At 35.5% G+C, this 27,598-nt stretch overlaps 3 protein-coding genes across 3 annotated transcripts; 2 read left to right on the top strand and 1 right to left on the bottom strand.

Moving 5' to 3' along the window:
- Window positions 1–56: 56 nt before the first annotated feature.
- Window positions 57–3,537, top strand: LOC145564501 (cysteine and histidine-rich domain-containing protein RAR1-like). The gene is made up of 6 exons (XM_081624797.1): window positions 57–285; window positions 1,893–1,895; window positions 2,047–2,129; window positions 2,333–2,499; window positions 2,692–2,909; window positions 2,998–3,537. The coding sequence occupies exons 1-6, from the start codon at window positions 184–186 to the stop codon at window positions 3,091–3,093; spliced, it is 669 nt and encodes a 222-aa protein (XP_081480923.1). The 5' UTR covers window positions 57–183; the 3' UTR covers window positions 3,094–3,537.
- Window positions 3,538–4,199: 662 nt separating this feature from the next.
- LOC145565666 (uncharacterized) lies at window positions 4,200–7,014 on the bottom strand. The gene is made up of 5 exons (XM_081625594.1): window positions 6,777–7,014; window positions 6,213–6,417; window positions 5,512–5,580; window positions 5,193–5,325; window positions 4,200–5,092 (listed from the first exon to the last, which is right to left on the bottom strand). Exons 1-5 carry the CDS (start codon window positions 7,012–7,014, stop codon window positions 4,472–4,474), a joined length of 1,266 nt encoding a protein of 421 aa, XP_081481720.1. The 3' UTR covers window positions 4,200–4,471.
- A 1,635-nt stretch (window positions 7,015–8,649) lies between these two features.
- LOC145562835 (protein transport protein SEC24 C-like) lies at window positions 8,650–27,231 on the top strand. The gene is made up of 25 exons (XM_081623242.1): window positions 8,650–8,771; window positions 9,254–10,166; window positions 10,768–10,989; window positions 11,913–11,987; window positions 12,104–12,202; window positions 12,878–12,989; window positions 13,864–13,991; window positions 15,495–15,614; window positions 16,075–16,155; window positions 16,478–16,555; window positions 16,638–16,730; window positions 17,058–17,112; window positions 18,198–18,274; window positions 18,761–18,832; window positions 18,957–19,040; window positions 20,111–20,230; window positions 20,337–20,405; window positions 22,536–22,613; window positions 22,791–22,929; window positions 23,014–23,178; window positions 24,574–24,719; window positions 24,840–25,019; window positions 25,443–25,531; window positions 25,623–25,654; window positions 26,749–27,231. Exons 2-25 carry the CDS (start codon window positions 9,324–9,326, stop codon window positions 26,853–26,855), a joined length of 3,264 nt encoding a protein of 1,087 aa, XP_081479368.1. The 5' UTR covers window positions 8,650–8,771; window positions 9,254–9,323; the 3' UTR covers window positions 26,856–27,231.
- Window positions 27,232–27,598: the final 367 nt, after the last annotated feature.

The following is a 27,598-nucleotide window of genomic DNA, read 5'->3' as shown; positions in this document are numbered from 1 at the left end:
AATCTTTATTTATTAATATTACGAAGTTTAATACAGTACAGTAATACTCCTAAGTACTTTGTAGTGTAATTGATCTCCCACTTATTCACAGAGTGTGTCCCCGACCATTCTGGTAAAGTGAGTTGAAGAAAAATCTGGTCAAGTTTCTTCCAAACAACTGAAGAAACAAAAAGAGGAGAGATAATGTCAGAACAAGCAGTTAACCTTCGATGCCAGAGAATCGGCTGCAATGCTACCTTTACGCTCGATCATAATCCAGAAGGTTCTTGCGTTTTCCACGATTCGGTATTTTTTTACTTTTTATCCCTTTATTTCTTATGTTATTAATTTGATCTGCTAAACTAACTGTGCGCGTTTGATTTATGTAGTGTAATTTGGAGCTTTGCACCTTTTATTTTGTGTGGAATTACATCCAATTTGAATGCAGAATATCTCAATTGTGTTATAATTTATGAGCTTTAGAGAAGTGATTTTTTTTTTTTTTTTTGAAATTTTGAATTTTTTTTGAAATTGAGATTATGTTAATTAACCCAGTTATTGATTTGTTATTAGGGGTTAAAAAAATAGGTATATTGAATGACTATATTGATTGTGATTTAGGAGTTGTTCAAGGAACGAAGGAAATAAGATTGTACAAGAATTGAAAGGAAAAAAAAAAAGGAGGATTGATAACTTGTGGCAATATTTTGGTTTTAGATCATGCTTATGGCCTTGTCTGGTGGTTGGCTGAAGGGGATGGTGGCGGTTGTTTCTAAGGATAATTAGTTCCTATAGATTGAAAATATTAGTTTTTCCAAGGCTGAGAATAATTTTCCTTGATTTAGAAAGTAATGGCACTTTCTTCATCTGCATTCCTTCATGTCTCCTCACCGTAAACCCCTTTCCCTTCTTCTCTAATTGTTTCGGTGAGGAACCGGGTATAGATTATGGAGTTTGGAGCTAGTGTTAGCCTGCTAAGCCACTTCTCAGACATTAGTAGTCTTTGGTATAGAAAATAGCTTAAGAATGATGTTAAAGTGGTCTATGTTTTGGGGTTATTGGTAGCATACTTAAAATTTGTATTATAGAGTAACATTGATACAGTGATTTATCAAAGTTAATACTCATATTTGAAAGCATTTGATTTGACCACTGGTGCCATCGAAGCACCTTGGAAGCAGATTTTCAACTACTGTTAGTGGTAGATCATATACATGATTTGGTATTGTTAATTGTGCCTTCTGAGAAGAAAACATGAGACTGATGAGAGCTGATTGGCTTGTCGTTGAGAGCCTTGTTTGGGTCAAGGCTTCATCAGTAATCCTTTCTTCCCGATTCAGATATACTAGTAAATTGATTTTTGTTTGATCTTTGTTAGCTGAACAAGAAGGGATTAAAAGAGCTAATTAGCTTGTTGATGAAGGCCTCACTTATGTCAAACTTTTTCTTGAGTAATCTATTCTTCCCTTGAAGGATGTTAAAACCAGGTTGTTTGTTTCGGGTTTGGGAGGACTGCAGGACTCTAGACTCTGGAGAGAAGAATAGTTTAACTCAATTACCTGACGTCCGTTCCCTATCCCTTCTCCTTGTAAAGGGAATAGAAATTAGGAAGGGGTATCTATAATATCTTCAATAATTGAAATCTGTCTTTATCATTTAAAGGATTTATATACTCTCTAAGATGTTGTTCTGCATTGACCAGCAATGTTTTTTTTTTATCCCCCCCTCTTGCAACTGCTCTTTTTCGTTTGGAGGAAATGTTTTTCGCTTGATTATTTGGAATTTACGTATGGTTGATAAATTACGTGCAAGCTTGAATGCTTGGGCACTGTAACTTGTAGTTGTAGCTGACGTATTTTTCATCTTAATTGCATATTGGCGCTGGACTTGTTCGATTTCCTTTTGTTTATCAGGGAGTAAGTACCTCCTCTCTTTTTATTTTATATAGTTATATCATTTTTTCGATTAGATCTTTCTCATTATGATTCTTGTTCCTAATATTTTTATATTACTAACATCTTTATTTATATACATTTTAACTTAATAAGCCTCTTTCTGTAATTTCAGCCTATATTTCATGATGGAATGAAAGAGTGGAGCTGTTGCAAGAAAAAAAGTCATGACTTCAGCTTGTTTATGGATATTCCAGGGTATGTGTTTGCCATTTCCGATGTACATTGCATATGCATCATCATTAATACTTTTGTCACTAGTAGTCCCTAACGTATTCATTGAATTTAATTTTATTTCCACTGCATTGCATAGTTCGTTATTGATTACAATAGATTCATTTGGTTTTCGTGAATTTTTATTTTATTTTTTCATTCTTGTGTTGTCTTCTTTTCCATTGAAGATGCAAAACGGGTAAACACACAACTGAGAAACCTGTGCTCACTAAGCCTGCCCCAAGATCTAGGAACCCCACACCTGTTCCTAGTCCCATCTCAGCTCCTAAAACAGCTACGTCAGCAAAAGAAACTTGCTCTAGATGCAGGCAGGGATTTTTCTGCTCAGACCACGGTATTACTCTCTTTGTGTGTGAGCTTTTTATCTGGGCAATAGTTGATGCTCTGCCTTACTCATAATACCAATTCATGGTCGGACTGTTGTGAATATATTGTGTCTTTCATATTTTGAACTCATTGGAAGTGCAAAATTAACAGAGTATTTTGTTTCTTTCAATCTCTGACGTAACAACTTACATCTTTTCAGGTTCACAGCCAAAACCTAAATCTGTGGTACCACAGGCGGTCACTGCTGCAGAAGTGACTGTAAATGCTTCTGCTCCTCCCCGGAAGACAATCAGCATAACTGAGCCTCAAAGTTGTAAGAATAAGGGTTGCGGTCAAACTTTTAAAGAGATAGATAATCATGATACTGCATGCAACTATCATCCAGGGCCTGCTGTTTTTCATGACCGAATGAGAGGAGTGAGATTTCACACCTAGCTTTTTATGCAAATCTTTATTGCATTTTTGTTGTCTGTGAATACTAAGAGTGGCTTTCTTGTGCTTGCAGTGGAAATGCTGTGATGTTCATGTGAAGGAATTTGACGAGTTCATGAGCATTCCACCTTGCACTAAGGGATGGCACAATGCTGATCCTTCATCCTAGGAAAACGTGTTTTTGCTCTTTCCCATAAAGTTTCATGACGAGTTGATCAAATTCAAACTGCCTGACCTGCTTTCGGGGACTAACTGTGCTTGTAATTTATGTTTAGCTTCTGCCTTTTATTCCAAGCTATTCTTACCTTGATTAGATAGCATTTTCAAACTTTTAGGTTTTGCCGTGTTTGATAGCAACAGCATGGAAACCTGAACTGTGAAAAAGGAATGCCTTAGAAACAAAGGCATTTAGTAGCTCCAACTTGTTTCGGGCATGCCCTGAATTGAGCGATTTATGCCACTTGTATGTTGTAATATCAATTGCAGACATGTCAAGCTGAAAAGACATTTTCACGGAACTGGGACATCTTCATCCTGTTGCAAAGGGTTGTTTAGGGAGAAATTTTGCTGCAGTGTAGCATTTTCTATGTGATGCTTACTGACTAAACCAACTACAGTAAACAATAATAAAAACCAGTTTTAATACCTCAATTGGCTCAATATAACTGTAGTATATCTGTACAGGGCAACTTTTAAACTAGAAATCACTTCACTCATTTCTGCAACATCTGATTCTCAGCAACCACAAAATTAGGTATTATCAGCAGCTACCATATCCACCACCTTGTTACTCGTCAGTCGTCACAACTCCTAACACGACCACTCCACCTAAAAAAAAAGCTGCAACACAATTTAGCTTCATCCTCTTTTAGATAGCGGAATTTAGCTCACTTCCTCGCCATTAGGCCCATTACATTCATCTTTACTGATAATTGATCTTCCAGTCTTCCACAAAGACATGGTACAACAAGACAGTAGCTCTAACTCCCAGCTTCCCACAGTCTTAATACATCCTTTGCATTCATTGAGCAAATTCCTCAGGTCTTAACGTAACATTGAAAATAAGGGCAATTTCTCCCTTAAACGCACCTTAGCAATACCTCTGCTGCTAATAATTAAGCTTGGACTTGGAAAGAATGGACTTTCAGCACAGATAATATCCCAATTGCAGTGAATTTGACAAACAAGGAGCATACAATCAAATCTCCAATTCCAAAATATATTAAACCAAAATGTACTCAATATACAGTAAGAAAGATACGATTACAGTAATAATTTTACTCATTAACTTTCACATGTGTTGTGGACTAATGGCGTTACAACAAAGGTTTCAACAAATTGAAAAAAATCGTTGAACAACTATCTGTATCAAGGAGAAAACCCTCTCTAAATAACAGCATTAGTAGAAATAATCTTCTAACTTGTACCCAGGCGGTGTTACTTTAAAATACCAGGAAACCTATGTATCTACTCCAAATGCTTTTCTTTGCAGAGAGATAATTGTTACAAACGAGGACTCATCCTTGAATTTCCTTTGACAAGGTTATTCAGACTTCAGAGTTGGGAATCTCTCCCTCCTCCAATTCTTCCACATCTGCAAAGTATACATTAGTATCTATATGGTCCCCTGCTTCACCATCAGGCTTGTAATTAAGATAGTCATCTGGATTGTTTTCTTCCATGAGGAATGAATATGCGTCAATCAACTCTTGGTCGAAATCAAAATCCTCATTTTTTGCATCCAACATTTCAACTTCCTTGACGTCACCGGAAAAAACTTCATCACTTTCAATTTTATGTCTCTGGGACTTATTTGGTGACTCGTTAGATTCCTCGTCGATCTTCTGAACATCAATCAAGTTTGTTTTGCGTGTATCTGCTTCTGATCTCTTCAGAAGGTCGATAATTTGAGGTTCGGGAGCAGTTTCATCTTCTTTAATCTCTTCCTCTCTAAAAGTAACACCCACTGGGCTTGCAATATCATCCTTGTCAGGTCTCTTGGAGTCCCGCCAACTTGGAGGGGGCCTGACATCTTTAACAACTTCAAAATCATAGCTATCAGACGGAAGGAAAACACGAATAATTGGGTATTCCAAAATAACTAGACCGCCAAACAGTTGGTTCAAAGGTGTATCTAAATCCAGCTCACGATATGGTGCTTTGTTGCCCTGCAAACCAAAGTTGACTGTCAGATGGCACTGAACAGCTTTTAACAGAACTGAAACTAAGATACTGTCAAGAAAACAACAAGAGGTCAAAATTAAGAACCTTATGATATTTACGTATAAAAAGCTTGAGGTTGTCCACAGGTTCTTCACAAAATCTCCTCAACTTATTTTTCCAGGGGCTAGGCTGTAGATGCTTCTCAATTACTGAGCGCAACGTTGTGCTTTCGTGCACACTGCACAGGCATATATTAGAAAGCCCCATCACTAAATGTCTAAATGTGTTAAAAATAACAAGACTCGTGCACACAAACCAGAAGGTCAATATCCCTGAGATACACCCCACAGAGGCTTTTACCAACACAGGGATGAAGGCAAAGAAGTTTGTATTGAAATATGATACGAGAAGTACAGATACTCACCCATGTTCAAGTAAAGCAACATCTGTTGAATTAAATCGCCATTCAATCGTCCATGAGATAAATTTTTTCCTGAAGAATAATGATACGTAGAACCATAAAAAACATGTCCATAATACTCATCCTTCACATTGCAAAAAGCTTATGTTTACTTGGAATATACTAACTTAGCCATCGATTATTTGACCTTTCATGCAGCCATACACAAAAAAAATTACCAGATACCTCAACCGAGAGAGGATCATTAGCAATAAAAGTACACGTCTAATATATATGAAGGGTCTTTAAAAATCAAATATCCAGTTTCCTAAACTTGCTTTAAAAGATGGACATTTCCTAAAAGCATGGCAATAGTATATTGGCAATTCTTTCTACCTTCATATCATGATTGAAATTTACCTAATTCTACAATCACTAGAAACCAGTGCCTCACAGTGTCCACACCACATCTAACCTCCTTGAGAAAATGAACTAAAAGAACTATAAATTGCTGTCTTTTTGCTACCCGCATAACAACCATGAAATTGACAACAAAACCTTAAAACATGCATAATACAGGTGAAAGCAAAGGCAATAGGCTGAGTCATCTAGCCTCAATCATCCAGCGACTTCAAGTTACGATCTTTTTCTAATGAAGAACTACCTATATCTCGAAAATCTTAAACCAAATTCTTCTGGAAGTGTGTCACAGTATAGATTATTACCTTTGATTATATCTTGTTTGATTCTTCTCCCTCTTAGCCATTCCAGCAGGAAGTAACAAAAGCTTAGTCCCTTTTCTCGCCGCAGCAGTCCGAAGGGCTTTAAGATGGAAAGGGAGCCTAAATTGAGGATGATGACCACATAACTTAACACGCATTCTCTGGGCAGATTCAGCTACCCTTTTCACATCCTCTAACAAATTATAATCTGAACAAAATACAATGCCATTATTGCACAGTTTATCAATGTCAAATTGAATGACAAAATCAAACCAACAACAAAATCAAGGAACAACCAAAACTAGAAATAATCAAAATCAACAAAATTTTGCTATTAGTAATGAAAACCAAAATTTAATCAGCAAAATTGGCTAAAAGTGATATCCCAGAATCGAAATTTAACTAAATTAGCAAAACCCAGCTGCCTAATTTCATCCTCCATTAAAAATTCAACAAATTTATAATAACATAGCATCATAAATATATGACTAACCATAAAAATGAATAATTTTTAAAAAATTGCTAAAAATACTAATAATTGGAAACAATGAAAGGGAAGATGGATACCAGAAAGAAGGGTAGAATCGTCAAATTGAGAAAGGGGGATAATCTGGGAAAGGGATTTTTTGCCAGTACAACCAGAAAGTTGTTTGTGGGAATTGACGCAAGGAAGGCTGCAAGTGCGGCGAAAGCAAGCTGGGCATTTATACTTGAATTCTTTAGAATTGCATTCTTCGCATATTAATTTTGTGACATTTTTCTGCTGATTTTCAGAGGATTGAAGCTCTGCTTCCATGGCTACCATCTCAGGAGAGAGAAAGAGAGACGAAGAGGTGTGGGTTTTAGCCAGTGTTAGGGTTTATGACCTTCTTTCCTTTTTTTTTTTTTTTTTTTTTTTTTTTTTGACACAAAAAGAAAACGAAAAATCCCTATTGGACCAATGACGTGTAGTTGCATAACTTACTTTGAAATACATTGCCTTTTTTTTTTTTTAAAAGATGAAATACATGCCTTTTTTTCCAATGAGGTCTTTGTATACGATACACTACTCTATCACCTCAACTTTAATATAATACAATGTCAATTTGTCACCAATTGGCTCTTGATGCGTAAGAGAGAACTTGGTAGAGAACACACATGTTCGATCCCTTAGATTATCTCCAATGGTTTAATTATAAGGATTTGCTTGCAATATAAATAAAATTTCTACCTACATGTTTACTATTGGAGAACAAAAAATTGAGCAATATGCTAGCAATTATAGCCTAACCAAGCTACATGCTTGATTGAAAAAAAGACAAATAAACTCCACTCATATTGTAACATGTGTATAATTTTTTTTTTTTTTAATATTTATTTTTTACAAACTAAAAGATGTTGTAGCTTACTATTGGAACACTTTGTTGCTAAAAAGTGTTGTAGCTTAATGTGGAAAAGCAAGCTACAAAACATTGTAGCTCGCCATTGGAGATGCTCTTACAATAACAATTGAAAAGGGATTAAAACCTAAATACTCATAATAGAATCCCGAATTCAAATTAACCCAAAGAGTAAACCGGATGGAACACCCAAAAAAACATTGCCAATTTGCCTACTTAATAAGTTTGTAAACTTATTGACCGCTTGATTAATTTAGTGGTTAAAACTAAATAATTGATAAGAAATTTACACAAATGAGTATTATTGTATGTTTGAGGAAATATATCTCTCTTTTAGTCATTTTTAGTTAGCTCTATTGCGTTTAATCTTGATTATCTTTATAGATTTAAAATGATTAAAACAAATGGTACATTAAAATTTAAAAATTCAAGTTAACCCTCACTTTCTTATCATAAGGTATTGGTTTCAATTCTCATTAAATTTGTGTTATATGAACATTATGAAATATGGTTAATTAGTTGGTTGGGGTTTGATCAATTCATTTTACATCACCAATGCCTTTTAAATTAAATTTATAACTCTCTACATAAAAGTACACTATAGAGTACAATATGTTAGTGTGCCATCAAGGTGATCTCCCTTCATGTTATCCTAATCTCGTATTATGGTTGTGTGTACTTGGTTGTTTGATTAGGGTTGTGGGTTTTGGTGTGATTCACTTCATTGCATTAGTGACTCAAATTGTTATTCCTAAATTATTTATGAGATCAATTTGCCGCTTGATAAAACAAAATAAAAATTAGGACTTTCTCATAATTTTTCAATTTATTTTATCAAAGATAAAAAGAAAGACTCTAATCATACCTTAATCTTCACGGTTTTATTATTTTAGTAATAAACATTTTGACTGTGAGGGATGAGGGGAAGGGTATGGGTAAGGGATCCCCTCCTCGAAGTGTCTTTAATGAAAATTGAAACCCCAATTACGGAGTACGGAGTACCATTTAAATACCGTATAAGATACGAGTATAATTTCAGAAGAAAGAGAAGTTATATAAATAGTGATTACTTTCTTACAGCGGATCCTCCCAAGTCCCAAGTACGAGTACGTATCATCTTTCATTCGAGCGTGGATCACTCCCATTTTTCCTCCTCTTCAATCTCGTATTTTGCGATTATCAGGTATTCGATTTCGTTCTTTGATCATTGTTAATTTGAAATCTTTTGCTATTTTTATTTCCTGCATCAAAGATTTGATCTGGATATCTTTGTGTTTATCAATTAGTTGAATTGCATAAACTGCATTGTTATAACTTATTATCGATTTGGAATCGTATGTTAAATTGTTCACTTAATTTCAAATCCCTAATTGTCTGAATCGAGTTCCTGGAATTTCGCTTAACCTTGTTTTGATTTTGGAATTTGGTGTTATAAGCTGTTAGGATTCGATGTTAAGATTAATTCAGATTTACTGGTAGGTTTCTGCTGAACTGTGTTTATTATAGAGAATTCGGTAGTTTGGCGTTGTATTTATTTGCAAGATTTCTCTTTTGCAAGAGCCTGATTATAGTGAGCTGCCATTTGATAATATTTTGAGTATTCAGTGTTTCAATTACTCGAATGTAAATTATATGGTCGTCTTATTTGATGAATTTTGTGGTTAGTTTATGTTTCTGCAAACAGACGGCGATATCTGTTTGAAGTTCTGAGGAGAAGCAGAAGCTTTTTGGAGCAATGTCAGCTCCTGTATATCCAGGGGCAACTAGACCCAATAACCAACGTCCGTCTGGACCACCAGCCGGTTATAATCCTAATTTACAGAGAGGCCCCGATCCTTCGTTGTCTCAAAATTTCCAGAATTTGAACCTTAATCCACCACAAAATGCTCCATCCCAACCTTCTTTTGGTGGGCCTAGAGGGCCACCTCCATTTGGTCAGAACGCACCACCTTTTGCTGGACCTTCACCTATATCTAGACCAGGACCTCCGCCACCTGGTGTTGTTCCTAGGGGGGTGATGCCCCCTGGTGGACCTCCACAAAATATGATTCCACCCAATATGGGACCTGGAAGACCAACAGGTCCTATGCCTAGTCAGCCTCCACCTTTTGCTTCTAGAGGTCCTCCTCCTGGTGCTCCCCCACCAGGGGTAACTCCCCCTCCCTTTCAAGGTTCGCAACCTTTACCCCAACAACCAAGTGCTCGTCCTACTGCTTTTGGGTCATCACCATTAACTGCAGGTCCGGTTCCTTCTTCCTCAACTCAACAACGCCCCATTAATAATGGGCCTCCTTCATTCTCATCTGGAGGCTTTCCTGGTGGTCCTCCTGGTTCTTCTGCAGGAACTCAGCAATCTTTTGTAAGAGGCCGACCATCCTTTGGGGTGCAGTCTCCAATGATGCATCCTCATCTCGGAACTCAGCATGCTAGTGGTTCAGCTGCTCCTCCCACCGAGTCTCTGTCAGGACCTTCACAACCAGTATCTCCCTTTTCCGTTGTACCTCAACATGCACAACCACCATCTGGTTCTCCTTTTGGGCAACAAGGCCAACAACCATGGCAGACACAACCACGTCAGGTATGTACTAATACTCTATTTTAAATGTGTGGGGTTTTTTGAAGCTCTAACATATAGCGAGGTGAAATTTCATTATGTATCTGTTTTCAAAGCATAATTGCTTTCCAAATTTGTCAAATTTGTGAAAATCTACCTTATAAATTTTGTAAAAAATGTTTGAGTACCGCTACCTGATTGATAGAATACCTTAAAAATTTCCATTTGTCAGTTTAATTTTTCTTTTCCCCTCCATTACTCGTAGTCCCTCCATTTTATAATAATTGCAACACTTTGACTGGCACACCAATGCATTCTTTTATCCGAGTTTACCTTCCAAGCATTGGTACCTTTAGAGGGTGAAGTTTTCGCTTCATTTCATTTGCTCTTCTATTCTAATACATGATTTATTAGTTTATAAATTTTCTGCTTTTTGACATGTGATGTTTTAATGTTTCCTTATCTTATATTATAATGTTCTTTCTTTGAATGGTGTTACTAGATTTCCAATCTATGTTGGCATCATTAGTACAAATATGCATTTCGGTTATACGCATCAGATAAACATTTGTCCTACTGTTTGACCTCTATTACTTGTGGGGTTTAAATCTTGAAACCTTGTCAGGTTGCTCCTTCATCATTGTCTGGTTCTCTGCAACCACCAACGATGTATGGAATGCCACCACCAATATCAAACCAAAACATGGCTGGAGCACCACCTGCTGTTAGTCAAATTGGAGGTCCGATGGCATCGAAGGTTGATCCCAGCCAAATTCCTCGCCCTTTCCCAAGTTCGTCTGTTATCTTGTACGAGACTCGTCAAGGCAATCAGGCCAATCCTCCTCCGGTACTATATCTTGCTGTGTTGTAATTGATTAGCTATTATAGCTCTTTAATTTCCATTTAATATGGCATCCATTTTGAACTTAGGATCTTTTAAGTAGCAGGTTTTTTGTTTTTGTAGAACTGGAGGTTTTGTGTAGGAATTTAACCCCCTTAACCAACTCAAATATAATGAGGGAAGAAATCAGTGGAAATACATTGTTATCTTTAGTTTGAAACTATTTATTGAAGTCATTTTGCTTTAAGATAAACACGGAGATCAGAGTGTTTTTTTCTATAATATTGTAAGGTTGGAAGAATATATAATGCAATAATTTCACATCTTTTTCTTTTGGGGGAGAACATGAAGAGGAGACATAATAAATGGGTAAATTTGTTTCTTGATTGGAAAATTGCTAAATAATGGGGATTGAGGAATCAAAATAGATTCATCGAGTTTAAGGGGTGAGAAAATGTTGCTTAAATGTGGAATTTTATTTCTTTCTTAGTAGGAAGCATGGAAAATGTCATATTGTTGTAGAGTTTCCATTATAGAATAATAGAAAAAGTTAGTAGTATTAACTTGATTTATAATTGTGCTAGCATATTATTTTAACTTCAAATCTTTGCTCTCTTTGAACCCAAACACCAAAAAGAACAAAATCATTCACAAAAAGGGGCAGTGATGGTAATATTTCTTTGAAGACTGTAACAGAAAAGCATACATATATGTGGTGATTGATGTTTTTAAGGCTGTCTGGTAAATATTTGGAGTTAAGGCTTGTTTTAAGAATGGCATGCCTTTTACTAGGTTGTTATATTTCTTGTATTTGGTAATTGATGGCTCATTCCCTGAATTCTGCATTTGTCTATGGTTTATACATGAAATATCTTTTACTATGGAAATCAATCCTTCTAAATTCTATTGTCTTCTTGTTTGTGGTGAAGCCTGCTACAACCGAGTATATTGTCACAGACACTGGAAATTGTAGCCCTCGCAACATGAGGTGTACAATTAGTCAGGTAACTTTTTGTTTTTTTGGGATTGGTCAGATAATTATCTTGATTACATAAGTAGGGAATTTATATCCTTTCCTTTATAATTTAGATTGACTTGTAGTGCCTTGCTATCTCAACAGATCCCATGCACAAGCGAGCTTCTGACGACATCTGGGATGCCGTTGGCTTTGCTGGTTCAACCATTCGCTCTTCCTCATCCATCTGAGGAACCCATTCAGGTAACTTTTTGTTACCTGGGGCTTAAATATTTTTGCTCTTTAGGTTTTGGAATTTAAACCTCTTGGAGAATAAGGATGGAAGTAGAAGATTTGTATGACTCTGTTTGTGGCCAGAAAAGGATTTGAAATCCATTCTTGTGTTCTGTGATATATTCTGTAATTATGTGAATAAGATTTCTGGACAATTGTAAATGGAGTTATACTGCCTTATCGTGGACAAAGGGGTGACCAATGGAGAAAAGAAATGGATGATCACCTTCGTAAACATTTTTTTTTTTGCACATCTACAAAGAAAAAATAAGTTTCTACTGAGTATATATGCTAGACCTTTTTTTTTTATCCCTCAATGTATTAATAAAGGATAAAGTAATGTATCAAGTATCTTCATGGGCCAAGACATCTGGGGCAGCTAAGAGTTATTAGATTAAGGAGGTGAAAGCAACTGGCATAATCTGCAATTTGGATTCCTGATTAGATGACTTCTTGTGCTTTTTTTTGTACTTATTTTTCAGCCTTTAATACATCATATTTTCATTATAAAAGAAAAATAATATTGAGGTGCCGGCTCTGATACTGCAGAAGCATTGTGTGTTTTGTGTCTGCTTCTGCTCTATATTCAGTCCATTTGTGAATATAATCACACTGTTTCTGTTAGACTGATCTATTTTTGTTCAGGTTGTTGACTTTGGGGAAAGAGGTCCATTGCGATGCTCTCGCTGCAAAGGCTACATAAACCCTTTCATGAAATTTATTGATCAGGGACGTCAATTCATCTGCAACTTGTGTGGTTAGTATCAGCAATTTATTGACTTTTTCCTGATCCAGTTTTTGTTATCCTAGTCTACTCTTGACTGTTATATGATTTGGAAAGTACAATTTAGCTCTCATGAGTTTTTGTGAATGCGGAAGGAGAAACTCTCATGTTATAGTTGCAAAAGGTAGCTGAGGAAAGCTTACGAAATATGAATAGATAACAAATTGAATTTCAAAATAAATATTTGTTAAGTGAATGTAATTGTTTGTGGGGTGTGGAGGATGTTCAAAGGAAGTCTATTGAAGAAGCCTGCATAAGGGCAGCTTTTGACGCTGGCAATGAAACTCTTTCGTTATGCGTGAATTATTGATGAATGACCTGATAGAGTGATAGTATACTATTTTCCTAATGTGTTAAAGCATGAAGGTCATCTGAACTAATTTGAGAGATTTTTCTTTCTATGTTCCGCAATACACCTCATAAAAATATAAGATATCCAAGTCCATTAAACGGCACAATAATTGTACAAAATATCGGTGCATTTATTTTGGTCAACATTCAAAAAATTGACTGTTTTGTTTAACCTCTTCGACTTATGAGGCCATATAATATATAATGGAATCTTCTTGTTTTTCTAGAGTGTCACGGCTTTGAGTTTAGTGGTATTCTGTATTATTGATGGATAGAGTTATTAGTATGCAGAAACCAGGGTACTTTGTAATCACTACATTAAAAATTTTGCTCTGCAAAAGCTTTGTTACAATTTTATATCTACTTAATGAAAAAACCCTTATGTAATCACATGGGGCTCAGCATTATACAACATTGTGTTAAGCATATAAATATATTAACTACAGATATTAGATTGTTATTTACATGTCCAGATTTGATTATGTGTGTTTTGCAGGATTTACTGATGAAACTCCACGTGACTACCAATGCAATCTTGGGCCTGATGGGCGGCGTAGAGATACTGATGAAAGGCCTGAATTGTCCAAGGGAACAGTTGAATTTGTTGCAACAAAAGAATACATGGTTAGTTATTTTACATCATGAATTAAGACCTCACAGAATATTGCTAAGCTATATCGATGGTTTGAAATTAAAATGTTCTGTATGGTCGAAGTCCATTATGTAAATTATGAAGGAACAAAAGGAGGAACTAATTATGAAGATTGACTTGTGTGGCTGATATTAAGTATTTACAAACTGTAAAAATTACTTCCTCCATTTTTTTTTTAATATTGCACCTGTTTTTTTGGCTAATTACTTGGCTCATGTCATGGGATGGAACAAAGTTTTACACTGGCTGTCACTAGCCTACCGAAACCCTCCTCCTTTATCCAGGCTTGGGACTTGCAGCGGGAAACCCTCTTCGTACCGGTGCACCCACTGGTGTGCGTCTTACATGCCCACTTATGGGATTAAGGCTTTGATTGATTGATTGCACCTATTTTTTTGGGCTAAATACTACTCCCTCTGTCCCTAATTGTTTGCTCCACTTTCCTTTTTAAGGTGTCCCCAAAAGATTGCCCCATACTACTTTTGGCATGTTTTCCCACTTGCACTCTCTCTATCTCTCTTCTCATTGATATTTGTGTCAACCCATGTGCACCATTTTTTGCCCAAAGCCTTAATAAAGTGGATTTATGGTTTGGGGCAAACAATTGGGACAAAGGGAGTACTTTCTAATATCATATCTTTCTCCTCGCATGGTCCCCACTCATACCTTTTTCTTTTATTAATATTTATTTGTTATCTACTCTCACATCCCTTAATTTTCAATAAACTATTAACTCCACTATCTTTTTTTTTGCAATGTAATACCCCAACTATCCCACTTACATAGTTACATCTTATTATATTAAAGTTAACTAAGCTACCAAACCTATGTATTGGTTAAACTGATGCTTTTAGTGTTATACACCTACACTTTTTGTCCATTCGTCATTCTCTTTTCATCACATTCAGTCTTTGTACTTTGCTGCATATGGGATTAAGATGGATGGGTATACATTGTAGGACTGTGGCAGAGGAAGCATTTATTTTATCATTGGGGGGGGGGGGGGGGGGGGGTGGGGTGGGGATCAGTATATTTTTTTTAAACTTGTGGAATTTTCTTTTCTTTTTTTCTTTTTCATTTCTTTTTACAACTTTTGGATTTTTCTCTCTTTTATGTCACACAATGACACAAACTGATTTTTCCTTTATTTTTTTTATGAAAAAATAAATTTTATGGAGCTCTTAGCCCATTTTCTTAATGAACAGATATCTGTGTATGTAAATATATTCAATCCTCATATCCAAATCTGAACAATATAGAATTGTGATGAATAATTAAAGACAGTTAAATTGCTCATAATTTTTGGTAGTTACTACTTGTCTTGGCTTGCTGAACAAGCTTAGAACGGGATTGGTGTCCATCTATAAGAGAGTAAAATCTGAGGAAAGACAAACTTTTTAGACTGCATTAGTAGTGTGTTTGAACTCATCAGCCTTTATTAAACAGTATTGATTCCTGTCTTTCCTGTCTCCTAGGTGCGTGATCCAATGCCTGCAGTGTTCTTCTTCCTTGTTGATGTTTCCATGAATGCCATACAGACTGGTGCAACTGCAGCTGCCTGTAGTGCTATCAATCAAGTTATTGCTGATCTCCCAGTAAGTATTATGTTTACATGCAGTTATTTTGGTTAAACCTTGAACATTCATCATCCATCATATTCAAATAGTTTTATTATGAGGATTTTGTTTTTCTGAAAATGGATTTCAACTGGATATTTTGTAAGGAACAGGTCAATGGGTTTCCAAAAATGAGTCATTTCAGTTAGGAAACCTGTTTGTAAACACTTGGTCAAATATATGATTTTAGCAACTTTAATTATCATGTTTATTATTGCGTTTTGTGTACTGAAATAAATACGATCTTAGGAAAGTATGTACAAGGATGAAACTAACTTGAAGCCAAACTTAATAGAAAAGTTATTCAAGACCTACTATCATGAAGCAGGGTAGCTTAAATTATGCATGAATTTGTTCTTCTTAGAATTTGCAACGCATCTAGCACTGCCTATGGACTCCAAATTATTGGTTGCTATGTTTCCATGTTTTTTGATTGCAGGAAGGTCCAAGAACTATGGTGGGAATTGCAACATTTGACTCAACAATACATTTTTACAATTTAAAACGGGCACTTCAGCAGGTTTACAATCCACTGCTCTCTAACTCTAATGCATGCCATATTTTAGAATCAATGTCAATACTGTCTTGATTGATGTGCATTCAATTCACGTATTTGAATTCTATTTACTAAACTGCTCTTGACTTGTATCTCATAGCTGTACAGTTATTCTTCTCTTTCTTTCTGGGAACTTTTGTATTAGATCATAATATAGTACCATTGCTGGCATCATCTTCTCTTTCTATAGAGATCGTCTTTGGGGCTTAATAATTTGTTACATACACGTGTTTCATGTAATAACAAATGATAACGATAAAAACTGATTTTTTGTTGTAATTTGCAGCCGCTGATGCTCATAGTTCCTGATGTACATGATGTCTATACTCCTCTGGAAACAGATGTTATCGTTCAACTTTCCGAGGTTTTCCCATTAAACATGAACCTTGTTCCTTCGACATACTAATAAGCTCCTTTGATTAAACTTTTATGTTTTATTGACTCAGTGCCGTGAACATTTAGAGCTATTGCTGGAAAGCATTCCAACCATGTTTCAGAGTAATATGATTGCTGATTCAGCCTTTGGTGCAGCAGTCAAGGTATGATGTAGTTAGTTCATTCATGTTTAGAAAAGAACAAGTATGATTATGAATCTTTTTATTATGCATGGTACTGTTGCTGTGTTGCATGGTTGCACATTTTTTTCCCCATCTGTAATGTCAGCAACTCACTAAAGTTTGGGTAATGCTGTTTGGCTTACTTTTAGGCTACAAGTATGTTTAGCGTGTATTTGGGACAGGGAGGTAGTTTGTATGAAGAGAGAGATCAGGATTTTGTGTGTGTGTGTGTGCGCGTGTGTACATTATGCTGCCATGGATTTAGGTGACAAACTGACTGGCATGGTATTTTGTTTAATCTACCTTTAGGCTGCGTACATGGCTATGAAGAGCAGTGGAGGAAAGGTTTTAGTGTTTCAATCAGGCAAGTGCTTTATATACCTTTATCTATTAGCAGTTTTTCATCGTTTTTACCATGTTCTATTAATAAAAGTCTATTAATGTCAACAGAGTAGAGATTTTTTTGCATTGTAGAATTTTCTGGCATGGAAACGTTACTTAAATTGAATGCAAAATTTTATGAAGTACATAGCTTTTTATATCACCTAACCTAATGAAAATTTATCTATCTTGATCTCTCTGTGTAGGCATATAAAGTGATGTTAAAAAGTACATTTGTGCTTTTCTTCATACTTTGTATAAGTAAACAGTGTTGTAGTGCTATGTGAGCATTATATAGTAATTGATTCCACCTCAATGTAATAGCTTCCATTGCTTTCTCTTTTTAACCTTACACGCAAAGCTTGGAGCTGAAAATAATTCTTCTATTCATCACGGTTCTTGATATTGTTGGTTGAGAGATTCTACCACATCAATGTTAATTGCTAAAAATATCTTGATGCATGAGGGGGGCTTAGAAGATTTATGATTTATATATTCCTCTATATTTTATCACTTTTTCCCCGCTGAAACTATTGGTTCAATTATTAGCTTGGGAAGAATAGATTGAATGCTTCATTGCGTTTTTCTTTTTTTAACAAGTAAATGTGTTTGAAGCTTGGTGAGGTAGTTTGGGATTGTTGACTCAATAGTGGACCCTTATCATGTATTTACATGCTCTCTAAACATTAAAAAAATAAAAATAGAATGAGGCACTTAAGTGAAAGGGGTTCTGAAGCAGTGCAGCCCAAGCATGAATGCGTGATGAAGAGGTGAAGGCGTAAGTGAAGTGAGGTGGACATTTTTATGATTAACATTTATGGCTGCTCTCATATTGAGGATTTATCTAGACTAATGTATTATAAATACGCTATGCATCTCTAGTTTTTTCATATATAAGAATCATGTATGCCATATCATACAACAAACCAGAGATTCATGTCTTTATATTGAGTTATAAAAGAATGAGACTTGCTCATATAATAGGGGTCCTTCGTGCTCTTTTGTCTATAAATGTTTATTCTCAAGATATTCAGTCTTTATTCTTTGAGCATAACTCTGTGTGTGCAGTATTACCATCAATTGGCATTAGCGCCCTTTCTGTTAGAGAAGCTGAAGGTAGAGCAAATGCATTGGCTGGAGACAAGGTAAATTAGAAACAATACTCTTTAACAATGACAATTTATCACTGCGCGCCAATTTTGTTGTTCACTTATTTGATGATATGCATGCCTAATATTTACTGTGTTTGGTTATATATATATATATATATATATATATATATATATATAAAACAAAATTTCTCTGGATTTGCATCCTATTTTATAATTATCACCTTCCCTCTTTGTTAGGTTTTATAGATATGGATCGAGACAGTGAACCAGTGCTGAAACTAATTTGACCTTTTCTCTCCACTTTACATCCTACTTTGTTGCTTAAGAAATGAGTACCCAAAATTTAACACATATCAAACATTTTTTATTTCTTTATTTATAAAAAAAAATTCACACTGTTGGATGCAATTTGTATGTAGCGATACTTTCTTGTCTGGAATCTGCTTCTATGATCCATATGCATGATTTTGACTTTTAAGAGAACTGAAGATGCAATTTTATAAACTTCTCTGATCTCAGGAGGCTCATAAGTTGCTGCAGCCTGCAGACAAAACTTTGAGAGAAATGGCTTTAGAGTTGGCTGAATATCAGGTGACTATATGACGTTTCACTTTTATGTCACTATGTCAAAAGCTAAAGGTTTAGAACTAGTATGTATTCAGTTCAAATTAATTTGAGCATTTTTGAGTTTTGACTTTCCTCTTGTCAATGTTAGGTCTGTGTTGATCTGTTCCTTACTACTCAGTCATACATGGATATTGCTTCTATCTCTGTTGTGCCAAGGACTACTGGTGGACAGGTATACATGGATGTATTTTTCATTGTACTTATTTTTACGTTAAAAGGACTCCTTGAATTTCAAATCTTTCTTCTCCTATCCTGTTTCTTGGTGATATTATATGGTATAGTATACTGGAATCAAATGTTGGTTCCTGTTAGTAATGTTGGAGAAACTCAATTTAGAAAATGGATTTTAGAACTGTGCTTAGTTTTGGTTGTAGCTTGTGTTCAAATGGCATTGATGAATGATGAAGCTAGTGGTTCTACTTGGTCATATACAACCATATGTATGATTACAGAATTTCAGAGCATCTAGACTATCTTTTTGACATTTCCTTGTATAGTCTGCTAGAACTTTAAGTTTCTTCATCTTATAAAGTTAAAACTACTTCTGTGGTGGCTTTAGGATGTTGAAGTTGTGGTTGTCTAGGTTCCATTGACTTTGGGGCGTTTTTGTTTATTTGGTGGTGCATATTTGAGGTCAAGAGATTTTAATTTAGTTATGATTTTGATACAGTCTGGCGTCCTATGCATCTTGAATTGTCTACTTTAGCTTGATTGTAGTTGTATATCATATAATTACTAGAATTTTGCAAATTTATGTCTGCCTCTTGATTTTATTATTTTAAGGTTCTACGGAGTAATTGTCTAAATGTATACAGAGGCAAGGCCGTATTCCTTTCATGAGTGTGCTCTTTGTATTTGGTGTTCTTTGCAGTCAATTTTGTGATTTCCAGATCTGTTGGGGTTTGGTAAAGGATCTTTAGTTATTAATATGGTATGAAGCTGACATCATTTCTTTATATGCGGAATGGTTGGATTCCTGACCAATGTTTGTATTAATATGAGCTCCTTGCTGGGTTCTTTTGATTTCTTTTTCAGACAAGTGCCATATGTAGTGTTTACTTGAGGAAGTTTTGATTTTTAATTTTTCCAAATAAATGGATTACTGATTGATCATTTATCACCTCCATTAGTTTGGGTATTTATTGTGTCATTATTGTATTTTTTTTCTTTTTTGATAAGAATGAAAACTCCATCGTATGATGCATGGAACCTTTTTTAACCATTTGATACTTATTGTTATAGGTTTATTACTACTATCCCTTCTCGTCACTCTCTGATACAGCTAAGCTGTATAATGATCTTAGATGGAATGTATCAAGGCCACAAGGTTTTGAAGCTGTGATGCGTGTTCGTTGCAGCCAGGTAGGTTATTGTATTTGGTAGTGGCCTAAAGCTCATTATGTCATTTAGTTTACTGATTCTCCTTGATGTTATGCTCATTGAACTGTTCTTTCAAATATATGTTTAGGGTCTTCAAGTCCAAGAATACACTGGAAACTTCTGCAAGCGTATTCCTACAGATGTTGACCTTCCTGCAGTATGTTAATCTTTTTTCATTACTTGAATCTAGTGCTTTATCCCAAGTTGGGTAATATTAAATCTGATTTTTGTTAGATTTTATCAGTAAACCCAATATTTCAAGAAGCTTACGTCATACTTCACCACTTAGGGTGGATATTCACAACCAATATCCTTAATTTTCTAGTCTCTGAAACTTGTGTTGCCAGAATTTGCAATTGAGTTTGTTCCCTGAGTTTTATGTGAGGTGTGTCGTGTTGCAAGCTTTATGAAATTGCTATTAACTTATAGTGCCTATACTTACTCCATGAGGCCCTATGTTGGTTTAAAAGTGTTTATAATACTTGGGTTTTCAAATAGAATAGGAAAATGCATTGCAATATATTATTTTTGGCATACTAAGTGTTGGATTTACTTATGAACTCTGTTTCCTTTACCCCTTCATGTGAAATTATATTACACTCCTTTCATGTTAAAGTTGGGTTAGATATAGTCATATAGAGGAGACAGCAATTGGGGTGGTGTTATTTAGCATCACCAGAGGACTTCTGAATTACTGCTGAGAATTTTATTTTTTATTTATTTTGTTTTATTGGGGGTTGTGTGAACTATGTAAGGAGAAAAAAGAACTGCATTCCTATTTGAACCTTTTTCTATGTAAGGAGAAAAAAGAACTACATGCCTATTTGAACCCCTCTCATGTCTTTGGATCAACTTGCCAATCTATGTATATGTGTGGCAAATAAGACTTTAGAAGTCTTCCTTAAGCCATGTGAAAACATTGTATGCATATTTTATAGGGTTGCTCTTCAGTTACTCCTATACTCCATGTCCTTGTCAATTTATCAACTCATAACAAAACACTTTCTAGTGGGAAGGACTATTTTTTCTGTTTGTTAAGATTTTAATGATCACTTATTTTTCCCCGAAAAAAGTGAAGACTTATTGTTTTTGAGGGAATATGCTTTGGTCAATATTATAGCCGGACTGTTTTGTAAACGAGGATTGCTAAATTAACTCGACATGGCCAAGAAATGAATGGAGTGGGATGGGGGGTAGGGGGGGGGGGGGGGGAAGTTTCAACTTGTTCAGGTCATGTTGGAGCTAAGAGCATTCATTTTTTTTTTTTTTTAAATCTGGTAGAGCGGACGAGCGGTACACAACATATGTCACCTTCACCTTTTTTCAAACTCTTTCAAATGATTACCTTGTTATGTCCCTCTCTCCGACCCCAAATCATTTTGTGACTAAGGCAAGTTGTTGTAGAGCGATTTTTGGTTATTGTATGTAGGGGTGTTCATAAATCGGTCCAGACCGGAAAAATGGACCGGACCGTATTAATCAGTCCGGTCTTCGGGTCTTGAAATTTATTTTCCCGGTCTTCGGTCCGGTCCAAAACCCTATAAAAACCGGTTTTGGACCGGATCGATTTTTGATTAAAAATATGTGTGAAACCTTAAATAACAGTGAAGATTATCGTTAATAAGCTTAGAAAACTTTAATTTTATGAGCTTTTTTGTACTAAACATAAAAAAAAAGACGTTAAAATATAGTTTTTCCTTTACTTTTTTTCGTGTTTTCCATAACTTTATTAAAAATTTAGAATTCTTTTTTTAAAAAATTCTTAAAGCGGTCCGGTCCAGGTTTTGGACCGATTCTTTCAGTCCGGTCCGGGTTCGGTCCCAACTTAATCGGTCCAGTTTTCGGTTCTTAAAATTCTAATTTTTGGCCTTCGGTCCAATCCGGGTCGGTCCGGTCCGATCTTGGACCGATGAACAGCCCTAATTGTATGGGCATTCTAGCTGAGGAAAACTTGTCACAAAACTTCAATATTTTCAGATTGGTGGGGGTGGGGGGGGGGGGGGGGGGGGGGGGGGGGAAGGGGAATCCCTTGCTTGCTTTTGGTGCTTCTTTGGGATTTTCTTTGATGGATATGCATGTCTGCTATATCCATTGGTTGTCTGAGAAAACTATTGATCCTCATTATTTTTGCTTTTCCATATGTAGAAAGGAATTCATTTTTCATTTATGTAGAACTTTTCCAAGACATTTTGTCTGCATTGGCTATATTCTTCGGTGCTACTTACACTGAAATGCAGTTGCTGGGAAGTTTCAATCTACTAATTTAACAAACTTGATGGATATGCAGATTGACTGCGATAAGACTATAACAGTAACCTTAAAACATGATGATAAACTACAAGATGGCGCAGAATGTGCTTTTCAGGTATAATTCGGTGATACTTATGAATGCATCATGCCATAACAGCATCAATCAGTTTTGCATACAACTTGAAATCATTTCCTCTTGTTTACATAACCAACATTATCATTTCTAATGATACAATGAGACATCATGTTAGTAATTTTTGCTTGCCAACTTCAACTAACTATGTGTATTCAGTGTGCCATTCTCTACACCACTGTGTATGGTCAAAGAAGAATCAGAGTCATGAATCTCTCTCTATCGTGTACAAGTGCGCTTCCTAATCTATTCCGCTCAGCTGACTTGGATGCTCAATTCACATGTTTCTTGAAGCAAGGTAATGCATTTAATATAGGCTGATCATAGATGATTATGATACTGCTCCTCTTGGAATTTAGACTAACAATTTCATTTTTTTTAGCTGGAAATGAAATTCCTACTTTGCCTCTTTCACAAGTCAGGGAGCATGCAACAAACCATTGTGTCAATATTCTGCATTCTTATCGAAAATTTTGCTCAACTGTCCAATCTACTGGACAACTCATTCTGCCTGAAGCTCTCAAACTTCTGCCTTTATACACTCTTGGTATGATCTCTCATTGCTACAGTTCAACTGTTAGATATAGAGCTTGATCTTATGACCTTGTATTGGAACAAATTGTCTTTAATATTTCTTATCTTTTCTGTTATAGTTTTAATCTGATATCTCTAATTTAGCTAATGATTACAACTGGATGAATTTTGAATTTTCCTGATTTCTGTGCCTGGGACTAGATAGCATTCTCTTGATGGATCAATTTGTGGTCAAATGCCTGCCAAACATGTATTTTCCCCAAATGCACATAGCTACATACACATAATGATTGTACTAAATTTTTAGATTTTTTTGAGCTTCTAAATGCTTCTCTGAGTGTAGAAATTCAGATCTGATTAACACTTTAACATTTAAAGACTACTAGACAGTGACCTTTGGTGGAAGGCTTTGTCATTTTCACTTAAACTTCCAAAGGTTAGACAGCAGTGGGATTCATTACATCTCTGCATTTCATTTTAGTTGGTTACCTTGCTAACTAGTTTTCATCTGTTAGAGACGTAGAGGGTGAGCACATGGGGGTAGCGTTGGAGGGGGTAACTATATTAATTCTGACCTTTGCCTACCCACATCTATTTATCACGACACAAGATAGTGGGTGCAAGGATATGAGTCCTTCTAATGTTGTGGAATACCAAGGCACTTACTGATCAAGCTGTGCTGGTTTGGGGACATTCATATCTAAACTTGTCATGACCTGTCCTCGTAGTAATAACCAGAGATACATTTAGCATTTTGCGTAGTCTGAAGGTATAGCTTAATTTTCTTCTTGAATAACTTACATTCTGGCACTTTTTAAAACATGTTTCCGGCAAATGTCTAGAAATAAGTAACAAACCCAGGTCAAGAACATGAAATACCTGAGACACGATGATGATGATGATACTAACATACTATGAAAACCTGTTAAAATGAGATTATGACTCCTAAGTATGCTGCATTTTGAAGTAAAATAATAAACTGAGAGGTATTCTTGATTACATTTGAATTTGATGGCTGCCTCTGCATTGCTACAATATCAGCTGTTTGTGTCTGTTGACCACGTATGTACTCCAAAAAGAACGTTTGTTGAAGGCTAGATGCCATGTTGTCACGCAGTTTAAGCTACACCAAAGCATTGTCCTGTTTCAGTGAACCTGAGTTATGACGGTTGTTTCTTTTGAAATCTATCTAGATTATTAGGCGTAACATTAGTGCATTCTGCTGAACATTTGGTAACATGGTTTGGCCATGATTTAGGAAGAACTTAGAGGTGGACCCTTGATCATTTCCATTGCATTGTCACCATACAAGATATAAGTAGGTCATCATATGAATAATGTTAAATTGTATCAGCTGGGTGGGAGTTATTTTTTATGAAATGGTAATATTGTGTATTACTCTTTTCAGCATTAACTAAGAGTACCGGACTAAGAACCGATGGAAGAATAGATGATCGGTCATTCTGGATGACATATGTTTCTTCTGTATCTGCGCCTCTTGGAGTTCCATTGGTATATCCTAGGCTGATTGCTGTCCATGATCTTTTTAATAAGGTACATTTGATTGCTTTCTTGCAGCTTTTTTGTTGGCCATCTTTTTTTTTTTTTTTTTTTTTTACCTCTGTTCTTACATAGATGCTGCATTGCTTTGTCTCCTCTTCTGCTACTTATCAGGAAACGGATGGCTCACTTATTCCATCTGCACTCCCGCTTTCTAGTGAAAACATCAGTGATGATGGAATCTATCTTCTTGAGAATGGCCTGGATGCTTTAATTTATATTGGGAATTCAGTTAATTCTAATACTTTGCAGCAACTATTTGGCTTTTCGTCAGTTGCTGAGATCCCTACTCAGGTATGCCAAGCTCATGTTAAAGTTCATCATACCTACCCTTACAAACTTTTCAGACATTTCTCCTTAGGCTCCCTTAGATAATGGTGTTGTAAGTTGCAAGCACAATGTGCCAAATAAGTTATTCAGTGCTATCATTTGTGGATGGCAATTTATTTGTTAAAATCTGTGTCCAAGTGCAGATGAAGGTAGTTCTATGCATTTTTGTAAAATTTTTCCTGTCTACGCTCTACAAGTCTACAGTACTACAATGAAGTAGATATATACTGTATATATTCAGAGATGCAAACCATAACTTCTTGTGATTGCTTGAATAATCCAATTTTCTTGGTCTTCCCTAAGGTAGTTGGTCAGTGGATGGGAAAAGATATTAGCTACCGCCTTCATGTTTTTTGAAAAACAGTTTTTGTATTCTTGTATGTGCAGTTTGTGCTACAGCAGCATGATAATTCACAGTCAAAGAAACTTAATGATGTCATTAATGAGATACGACGTCAAAGATGTTCCTATCTACGGTACACCTCAAGTTCTCTTAGTTTTGAAGATAACTTTTACACTCTCTTTTATGAATGCCATTAATTATTGCCAAATATACCTTCCTTGCAGCTTAAAATTGTGCAAGCAAGGAGACTCTTCAGGTAAGGCTTTTTTTTATTATTTTATTTTTATATTAGTGATACACTGTTACCTATATTTCTGAATGTATAAGTTTATCAGACCAATAAGTGATGCTTGTATGTGTGAGTTCATATACGTAGGTCTCTTGTATGATAGCAACTGTACCTCATGTAGATGTCTACCTTTTCGGCCCCTCTTTTTCTACAAAAAAACCTTCTATTTGACTTCTGAAAAGTTGCAGGTTAGATCCTACAGGATCTGGAAAACCTATAACTCACAGTAAAAGAACATGTAGCTCAAAATAAAAGAACAAATCTCACCATAAAGAGCCATGCATTTCATGATAAAGGAACATATAGTAAGAAATGTATTGTTTAAAATAAGTGTGTAAAGAAATGCAAGTACAATGAAAGAATATTAAGTTGGACTGTATTACACATCATGCTCTATTATGCATAATTTAACTATTTATTTTTGTAAGTCCTAACCCCATTAGGATATGACATGAATTTACAAAGAGACCAATCCTAAACCATTTTATATTAGGAAAGATGGCAACTTTATTGGACATCTGAAATATGTTGTGTAACTGTGATTATGAACACCAGGAGTTCTGACTAAGTTTCACTAAAGATTTTTCACCTAATGGGCTTGCATTTGCATACCTCAACTTTTTAAGTCAATTGGACCAAATCTTGTTAGTCAACCTTTACCAATTGCCCCCTGCGAAGTTGAGCAAGATGGATGAAGATATTATACTATATAATCTAGAATACAACAATAACCTCTAGTAACTCTCTAGGTTGGCCATATGGTCTTCTCAGTTGTCATAGTTCAAACAATCTCATAATAACAAACCATCTTTTAGTGCAAGTTCTAACCAATTTTGTCTGACCTGTTTTCCTTTACCGAATCAACCTAATTTCTCAGCATTTAAAAAATATAAAAAAAAAAAAAAATTATTGACAGGATATATAGACTGAGGAAAGGAATTGTGAATAAAATGTATTAATAGACATTTTTAAATATGATGATCATGCATAATTTGTATAAAACTAATTTTAACCCTACTGAAGTGGCCTCTCTCATGTTTGACTGTTTCTTTTGCTTTCAGGAATGTTATTTTTCTCATACATGGTAGAAGACAAGTCTCCATTGGGCTTATCCTATGTTGAGTTTCTGGTACATATACACCGGCAGATACAAGTTAAAATGGATTAACCAATGTATATATCTGAATTACTTGTACGAATAGCGACAGTCATAAGATGGATGGTGCATGAAGTCACGGGAAGGAAGACAAATATATTGCCTCATACGAAATCAGTTAGTGTGGATGATGTAATTTTCTTTATTAAGTTAAGTAGGGATTTGTCCTCATTATTTTAATATTTTTCTAGTTTGTGCTTGTAATATTTCGTCCTGACAAGAACCAAGTGATTGGTTTTTAGCTAAAATCAGAGTGATTCATTATCATCACATCTTTCTTTGATTCCCTTAAACGTCCATCATTCATGTAAGGAATAGTAACTACAACATTTGAGTTTTTTGCACAGATCGACGTCTATAGGTTAAATACTTTCATGTTTTTGGTCTAGCAGATTCCAAGTTTTTCATTTACTTTCTCCTTTTTAAGCTGAGCACTGCTATGATAAAATTGTTAAGATGAAGCAACAGCAGAGGCAGAGATGGGAAAATTGCTTGATCGTAAACTTTGGATGAACAGTGCGCAAAGAAAATCCTTTGTCAATACCCACAACAATGGTTAAGCATAAAGGAAGTATTGACAGCTCTAAAAAATTGCGTACCACAGAAAAAAATTCTATACTACATAATTTTTAGAGCTAACAAGTACACTTTCATAATACAGCAATTAGAGCAAACATGGCATTATCATCTTCAGGGGCAAGGCTAGAAATAAAAAATTACTGGGAGCAGAGGTTATTACTTTCTTGCATATATCA

Source organism: Chenopodium album, chromosome 10 (assembly GCF_948465745.1).
Source record: "Chenopodium album chromosome 10, dcCheAlbu1.1, whole genome shotgun sequence".
NCBI lineage: Eukaryota > Viridiplantae > Streptophyta > Magnoliopsida > Caryophyllales > Amaranthaceae > Chenopodium > Chenopodium album.
Note: the sequence above shows the minus strand (reverse complement) of the source record. Positions and strands in the feature narration are given on the sequence as shown.

Excerpts from the sequence above, each read along its gene's own strand:
- LOC145564501 (XM_081624797.1), top strand. The coding sequence starts at position 184 with ATGTCAGAACAAGCAGTTAACCTTCGATGCCAGAGAATCGGCTGCAAT. Across the intron at positions 2,130-2,332 it reads TTGTTTATGGATATTCCAGG|ATGCAAAACGGGTAAACACA; the intron begins GTATGTGTTTGC and ends TTTCCATTGAAG. Across the intron at positions 2,910-2,997 it reads TTCATGACCGAATGAGAGGA|TGGAAATGCTGTGATGTTCA; the intron begins GTGAGATTTCAC and ends TTGTGCTTGCAG.
- LOC145565666 (XM_081625594.1), bottom strand. The coding sequence starts at position 7,014 with ATGGTAGCCATGGAAGCAGAGCTTCAATCCTCTGAAAATCAGCAGAAA. Across the intron at positions 5,581-6,212 it reads CAAACAAGATATAATCAAAG|GAAAAAATTTATCTCATGGA; the intron begins GTAATAATCTAT and ends ATTATTCTTCAG. Across the intron at positions 5,326-5,511 it reads GTTGCTTTACTTGAACATGG|TGTGCACGAAAGCACAACGT; the intron begins GTGAGTATCTGT and ends ATGCCTGTGCAG.
- LOC145562835 (XM_081623242.1), top strand. The coding sequence starts at position 9,324 with ATGTCAGCTCCTGTATATCCAGGGGCAACTAGACCCAATAACCAACGT. Across the intron at positions 22,614-22,790 it reads GCGCAGAATGTGCTTTTCAG|TGTGCCATTCTCTACACCAC; the intron begins GTATAATTCGGT and ends ATGTGTATTCAG. Across the intron at positions 25,532-25,622 it reads CAAAGATGTTCCTATCTACG|CTTAAAATTGTGCAAGCAAG; the intron begins GTACACCTCAAG and ends CCTTCCTTGCAG.